Here is an 8240-nt window from a genome sequence, read left to right on the forward strand (position 1 = left end):
AGCTTCGCCTTTATTCCCCTTTGAGCAGGCGGTGGTGACCACCTTCTGGAACACCTGTTGTCCATGTGCTGCCCACAATGCCATGAGCAGGGAATTCCAGGGTCTTGATCAAGCGACAGTGAAGGAAATGGGATCTATTTTCAAGTGATTATGGTGTGTGGCTCAGAGAGAAACTTGTCCTCTATCAAGGTGATGTCTCCCTACATCAACTGTATTTAACTTTTCTGAGTTTGGAAAGTTTTATAATTTACAAAGTATTACTTTTGTAAACTTAACAAAACTTTAGGTTCTGAGAGATAACATTTCATCCCAAGAATAGACATGCAATATGGGAAGAAAATAAACAGACAAACATAAAGCCTGGGAACAATTTAGAATTCAGGGCAGAGGAGATGACTTGGGGATTGCAGAGAGAGAGAAACTCAGAGATCTTTGTAGAGAGAGCAGGAGAACTTCTTCAAGGTAGCATCTTTAGAAGAGGATTCACAGTAAGCTTAAAATCAACTTTAGAGACATCAGTTTCCACATTTCCCCTCACCCCACCTTACACCAGTTCCAACCTACCAGCTCAGCAGCATCCTCATGACCTGTCCTACCTGCCAATCTCCCTTCACGTCTATCTGCTCCACCCTCCTCTCTGACCCATAACCTTCATCCTCACATCCATCCATCTATTAAACTCTTAACTACCTTTTCTCCAGCCCCACCCCACTCCCATTTATCTCTCCATCCTGAAGGGTCACAGCACCACTCTAATCTGGACTCTGATCTCCAACATCTGCAGTCCTCACTTTCACCACAATTTAGAATTCAGCAAACGATGAGATAAAGGGCATTGATTAAGAAAGAGAAAATGAGGACTGGAGTAAGCTTGCAGATGTCTTGAAAAAGAAACGAACTGTTAAAGTACTGATAAATATGTAAGGAGTGAATGGGAAAAAAAAACATGGGTTGGTGACCACAAAGATAGGTCTCTTACGATCAAAAAGAGGCAGTCCATATGATGGAGCAAAAATGGCTATCCATCCAAATATGTAACTGTTGTTCGCTGATCACAAAGAACGACACCAATGATGCACCAGGAATGTTGGGGAACAGTTCAGAGAGAGGGAAAAACTGAAACAAATCAATATTGTTTGGAAAATTGTGTTGGGACAATGGATAAGATTGAAGCTGGGAAATAGCAGGGCTTGGTCATCCACATCCCAGAGGACTTAACATAGGGGTCACAGAAATAGAGAATGGCCATGTTCCAAGACATTTACAATCTGTGGAAAATATTGCAGTTAGCTAATGTGACCAATCTATTTGAAAAGCAAGTTAGACATAATCTGGGAATTATAGGCCACTCAGCCTGCAGGGAAAACAATACTTGCAGAGTGTCAGCGGGCAAAAAAGATTGAGACCAAACAGTCAGCATGGATTCGAAATGCCTGTTCCTGTGTCATAATGTTCTATGTTCTCAGCTTGGCAAATCTGCTGGAGTAGAGGTGATAAGCAGATGGCATCATTCGGATATTTCTTTGGACAAAATAAAACAAAATAAAGAACATGGTGTTGAGATGGATTTAAAAAAACTGGCTGTCTGAAAGAAAACATGTAGAGGGAATAAATGGATCATTTTTTCAATGGCAGGCAATGACTAGGAGTCATGGCAAGAATCATGATTAGAATCCTACTCTTCACAATATAGTCACAATGATTTAGAAGAGGAAACTAAATGTAATATTTCCAGATTGACAGATGACATAAAACTAAGCCAGATGGTGAGCTGTAAAATAAAATGCATTGTGTCTGTGTTGAGAAGTCAATGAGCAAAAGCAATGTAATGTGGATAAATGTAAAGTTTTTAGTAAGGTCAGAGTTGATAAAAAATAAAACTAGAAAAGTACAACATCAGAGGAGCAGCAAAGTCAATGTTTTATTTGCAAGTACAAATAAATCATAAACATAGACAGACTACTGGCGTGAAAGTCATCTCTTGAACATTATGCAAATAGTAAGCGCATTCTTGAGAGGGAGATTAGGAAATCAAAGAGGGGGATACCAGATAGTCTTGCCAGGTAAGGTTAAGCATAATTCAATGAGCTTCTACAAGATCATTCAAAGCAAGTTAACAATGAGGGAGAGAAAGAGAGTAGGGCACCTTAAAGATGAAAGAGGTAATTGTTGTTTTCGGAGCCTTTTCCCCCCGAAAAGGAATGCAAACTCAGCAGGCAGGCAAAACTCAGGCAAGTGGAGGTTTATTCATGCAAAACTCAGTTAATGCAGGGACAAAGGATCCTCTCCAGAAACCAGCCCTGAAAGGAGATCATGACACACTGAATTTTTAACATAAAGCAGTATTTTATAAATTTGCTGATAACAATCGCATACAACCTGATCATTTTGATCCTCCCTCATTATAAACTTACTCGTGGCAGTGGGCAATTCAGCTCTTCCTAAATGCAATTCAAGATAACGGAAAGTACAGGGACTGAGTGATTCATTTATAAGACGATAATTAAAGACAGGGGACCAAAACATCTACAAGCAATAAAAATAATGTACTCCGAGCACTTAAAATTATGTTGTATCAATATTGCATGATAAACTTTTCACGCTCCTTGTGCTATGGCTCTAACGGTGAACGGTCGAGGAAAGGTTTTATATTAGATCTCACACAGTAACAGTAGTGTCAAGCAAGGCAGGGACTGACACCGATATCAGTTAAAGGTAATTCAATCAGACAGACGGGAGCGGTTAGCTCCTTTCACAGATGCTGTGAGTGGCTCTTAAAAGAGCCTTTGGGTTGTCAGATTCAAGAATGGTCTCTTCACTTTTTAGCAGATCCAGTAGCGGAAGTTTTCTTGGGCAGCAGCACGGCCTGGATATTAGGCAGCACCCCGCCCTGAGCGATGGTCACCCCTCCCAGCAGCTTGTTGAGCTCCTCGTCGTTGCGCACGGCCAGCTGCAGGTGCCTGGGGATGATGCGGGTCTTCTTGTTGTCCCGGGCCGCGTTCCCGGCCAGCTCCAGGATTTCAGCCGTCAGATACTCCAGCACCGCAGCCAGATAGACCGGCGCTCCGGCACCCACACGCTCAGCATAGTTACCCTTTCTCAGGAGCCTGTGAACACGGCCCACCGGGAACTGCAGGCCAGCCCGGGACGACCGAGACTTCGCCTTGGCGCGACCTTTCCCACCGCCCTTTCCTCTTCCAGACATGGTCACAACTTCACAAGCACTTTCACAGAATGCTACACTCCGCCCACATTGCGGCCTCTTATACCTTCGGGAGGAATGGTGGGGCGGCCGTTTCTGATTGGTCCCATTGTTCAGCCCCGCCTAATGTTGTTTCAATCCCCAATCAGATATCTGCCTCATTCCCCAATCCGGAGAGGGCCCAGGGAGGAGGGCGGGAAGTACCGGCGCCAAATCATCAACCGCTTTTTTACAATTTGAAAAGCCCGCCAATATGTACCGAAAAGTAGAGAGTTTAAACACAGAAGAATACACGAATACTCGACCTAATTTACTTCTACGTTAAAACCCTTTCCCTCGCCTCCTGGAAGCTGCCCATTTTTGATCCTGAATGGAATCTTCTGAACATTAAACACAAGCGGAAACAAAAAAGGCGCCAAACCCTGCACTCTGCAACTAATCATTTATTTCACATTTCAACAGCATCCCGATATACTGATAAAACATGATTACCTTCTCCCGAGTTAGTGCATTAACAGTGAACACGATCGTTAGAGACTATTTTAAAGTTACCCTCCCTTTTGCACACGATCATAGATCGAAAAAAAACTCCACATTTACTCTGCCACTTCTGCAGCTGTTCTAGTTTTATTTCGGTGTATTTTGCATCTGGACAATACCCGTGCGGAGATTTAGAAATGAAAAGTAAACAAAGTAAAATCGCACTCAGAGAGAAACTATTTACTTTGCTTGCCGGCTGGTACTGGGGGCACTTTGTTTTCCGGGGGTGAAACGCAAGGTTCGTGCCCCATCGGGGCTTGTAACTCCTGAACTGATCGAATAACAAAGAGTAACACGGACACGTACAAGCAGCGGAAAAATGACTCCGTGGCGTTTAACATGATCTCTCTCACCAGGCTGGGACTACTGGATATACATGAGAATACATACAACAGAGAATAAGGCGCGGACCGGGTCAGCTGTCACTCATTGCTTTATATAACATTTATAACAAATAAACATAGGACATTACAACGCAGTGCAAGCTCTTCGGCCCTCGATATTGCGCCGCCCTGTCATACTAATCTGAAGCCCATCCCACCTACACTATTCCATGAACGTCCATATGGCTGTCCAATGACGACTTAAATGCACTTAAACTTGGCGGATCTACTACCGTTGCAGGCAAAGCATTCCATACTATTTTCTGAATAAAGAAACTACCTCTGACATCTGTCTTATACCTATCTCGCCTCACTTTCAAGTTGTGTCCCCTCGTGTTTCTGATTATCTAACTCTCTGATTATCTTCTATGTCTCTATTAAGTCACCTCTCAACCTTCTCTCTAATGAGAACAGCCTCAAGGGCCTCAGCCTTTCTTCGTGAGACATTCCTTCCATACCAGGTAACATTGTAATAAATCACCTCTGCACCCTTTCCAAAGCTTCCACATCCTTCTTTACACAATACTCCAAGTGTGGCCTTACCAGAGCTTTGTACAGTGCAGCATAACCTCCTGGTTCCGGAACTCAATCCCTGTATTAATAGAGGCCAAAGCACTGTATGCCTTTTTAACAACCCTGTCAAACTGGGTGGCAACTTTCAGGGATCTGTGTACATGGACACCGAGATCTCTTTGCTCATCTGCACCCCCAAGAATCTTACCATTAGCCCAGTACTTTGCATTCTGATTACTCCATCCAAAGTGTATCACCTCACAGTTGTCCACATTAAACTCCACTTGCCACCTCTCAGCGCAGCTCTGCATCCTATCTATGTCTCTCTGCAACCTACTACACCCTTCGTCACTATCCACAACTCCACCGACCCTAATGTTGTCTGCAAATTTACTAACCCACCCTTCTAAGCCCTCATCCAGGTCATTTATAAAAATGACCGACAGCAGTGGACCCAACACCGACCCTTGCGGTACTCCACTAGTAACTGGACACCAAGATGAACATGTTCTATCAACTACAACCCTCTGTTTTCTTTCAGCAAGCCACCTACTGATCCAAACTACTATGTCTCCTACAATTGCATTCTTCCACATTTTGTGTAATAGCCTACTGTGGGGAACCTTATCGAATGCCTTACTGAAATCCATATAACCACATCAACTGGTTTACTCTCATCTACTTGTTTAGTCACTTTGTCAAAAAACTCAATAAGATTCATTAGGCACGACCTACCCTTTAGAAAACCATGCTGACTGTCCCTGATCAGATTATTCTTTTCTAGATGGTTATAAATCCTATCTCTTATAACTTATTCCAGCACTTTACCACCAACTGAAGTGAGACTCACTGGTCTATAATGACCAGGGCTGTCTCTACTACCCTTTTGAACAAGGGAACCACATTTGCTATCCTCCAGTCCTCAGGCACTATTCCTATAGACAATGATGATTTGAAGATCAATGCCAAAGGCTCAGCAATCTCTTCCCTTGCTTCCCAGAGAATGCTAGGATAGATCCCATCCTGCCCAAGGGACTTGTCTATTTTCACACTCTGCAGTATTTCTAATACCTCTTCCGAGTGAACCTCAATCTCTTCTCATCTAGATGAAAGTATCTCTGTATTGTCCATGCCAACATTTTCATTTTCTATAGTGAACACTGTCGATAAATATTTATTTAGTGCTTCCCCTATCTCCTCTGACTCCACACAGAACTTCCCACTATTATCCTTGATTGGCCCTAATTTAACTCTCATCATTCTTTTATTCCTGACATACCTATGGAAAGCCTTAGGGTTAACCCTGATCCTATCCGACAACAACTTCTCATGTCTCCTCCTGGCTCTTCTGAGCTCTCTTTTTTAGGTCTTTCCTGATTTCCTTGTAACCCTCAAATGCCCTGAGTTTTCACATTTTGTCCTAACATAAGCCTTCTTCTTGACCAGGGGTTCCACTTCCCTAGTAAACCACGGCTCACACGTTCCCTGCCTGACAGGTACATGCTTATCTAGGATACACAGGAGCTTTTCCTTGAATAAGCTCCACATTTTTAATGTGCTCATCCCCTGCAGTTTCCTTCCCCATTCTAAGCTTCCTAAATCTTTCCTAATTGCATCATAATTTCCCTTCCCCCAGCTGTAACTCCTGCTCGGTGGAGTACACCTATCGTTTTCCATCACCAAAGTAAACATAACAGAATTGTGATTGCTGTCTCTAAAGTGTTCACCTACTTCCAAATCTAACACCTGGCCAGGCTCGTTACCCAGTACTAAATTTAAAGTGGCTTTGCCCCTTGCAGGCCTGTCTACATACTGTGTCAGGAAGCCCTCCTGCACAAACTGGACAAAAACTAACCCATCTATAGTACTCGTACTGTATTTATCCCAGTCAATATTTGGATAGTTGAAGTCACCCATGACAATTATCCTGCCTCTCTCACTCCTATCGAGAATTGTCTTTGCTATCCTTTCCTCTACATCTCTGGGACTATTCGGAGGACTATAGAAAACTCCCAGCATGGTGACTTCTCCTTTCCTGTTTCTAACCTCAGCCCATACTACCTCAGTTAACGAGTCCCCAAACATTTTTTCCATAACTATAATATTGTCCCTGATCACAATGCCACACCTCCCCTCTATTACCATCTTCTCTGTTCTTACTGAAACATCTGAATCCTGGAACTTGCAACAGCCATTCCTGTCCCTGCTCTATCCATGTCTCCGGAATGGCCACAACATCGAAGTCCCAGGTTCCAACCCATGCTGCCAGTTCACCCACTTTATTTCGGATGCTCCTCGTGTTGAAGTACACACACTTCAAACCAGGTTCTCGCTTGCCAGTGTCAGATACTTGATTTTGGAACTCCCTACTCTCATCCTCTACTGTACCTGTCCTACAGTTTTGGTTCCCATTCCCCTGCTTTATTAATTTAAATCCACCTTAATAGCTTTAGCGAATTTCCCACCCAGGATATTTGTACCCCTCTGGTTTAGATGAAGACCATCCTGCTTGTAGAGGTCCCACCTACCCCAAAAAGCTCAAATTATCCAAAAACCCGAAAGCCTCCCTCCTGCACCATCCCTGTAGCCACATGTTCAACTCCTTTCTCTCCCTATTCCTCACCTCGGCAGCACGTGCAGCAAACCAGAGAAAACAACCCTGTTTTTTTTAGATTAGATTAGGTTACTTACAGTGTGGAAACAGGTCCTTCGGCCCAACAAGTCCACACCGACCCGCCGAAGCGCAACCCACCCATACCCCTACATTTACCCCTTACCTAACACTATGGGCAATTTAGCATGGCCAATTCACCTGACCCGCACATCTTTGGACTGTGGGAGGAAACCGGAGCACCTGGAGGAAACCCACGCAGACACGGGGAGAACGTGCAAACACCACACAGTCAGTCGCCTGAGTCGGGAAATGAACCCGGGTCTCAGGTGGTGTGAGGCAGCAGTGCTAACTGCTGTGCCACCGTGCTGCCCACTAAGCTTGTCCTAGCTCCAAGCTTCCATCCTTGCTCCCTGAATTTCTGCCTCAAGTCCCCATCTCTCTTCCGACGTATGTCGTTGGTGCCAATGTGGACCACGAGTTGGGGCTGATCACCCTCCCCCCAAAGGATCCCAAAAACACAATATCAGAGATGTCACGGACCCTGGCACTCGTGAGGCAACACACCAACCATGAGTCAATCTCGTCCCCATAGAACCTCCTATCTGTCTCTGTAACTATCGAGTCCCCAGTGACTACTGCTCTGCTCTTCTTCCCCTTCCCTTCTGAGCAGCAGGTGCCCCACTGCCTTCCCCCGGTAAGTCATCTCCCCCACTATCAACATTATCCAAAATGGTATACTTATTGTTGAGGGGAATGGCCACAGGGGATCCCTGCACGGCCTGCCGGTTCCCTTTCTGCCCACTAAGAGTCACCCATCTGTCTTTTTCTTTTATCTGGGCAATGTCTACCTCTCTGTAAGTCCTCGCAGAAACATTAATAGGACATGCCCAAAAGCATAATGGTCTCGCTGTTTCAGTGAAGTTGTAGGTGGCTCTTAAAAGAGCCTTTGGGTTGTGGATGTGTGTTTGTTTCAGTGCAGTGCGGTCCT

General features: G+C 44.5%; 1 protein-coding gene across 1 annotated transcript; it reads right to left on the reverse strand.

Moving 5' to 3' along the window:
• Positions 1–2010: 2010 nt before the first annotated feature.
• On the reverse strand, positions 2011–3217 carry LOC132837155 (histone H2A-like). Its single transcript, XM_060856864.1, has one exon. It carries the CDS (start codon positions 3203–3205, stop codon positions 2816–2818), a length of 390 nt encoding a protein of 129 aa, XP_060712847.1. The 5' UTR covers positions 3206–3217; the 3' UTR covers positions 2011–2815.
• Positions 3218–8240: the final 5023 nt, after the last annotated feature.

The sequence above is a fragment of the Hemiscyllium ocellatum genome, chromosome 49 (genome assembly GCF_020745735.1).
Source record: "Hemiscyllium ocellatum isolate sHemOce1 chromosome 49, sHemOce1.pat.X.cur, whole genome shotgun sequence".
Lineage (NCBI taxonomy): Eukaryota > Metazoa > Chordata > Chondrichthyes > Orectolobiformes > Hemiscylliidae > Hemiscyllium > Hemiscyllium ocellatum.

Bases quoted from the DNA above. Each gene is read 5' to 3' on its own strand.
- LOC132837155 (XM_060856864.1), bottom strand. From the start codon at position 3,205: ATGTCTGGAAGAGGAAAGGGCGGTGGGAAAGGTCGCGCCAAGGCGAAG.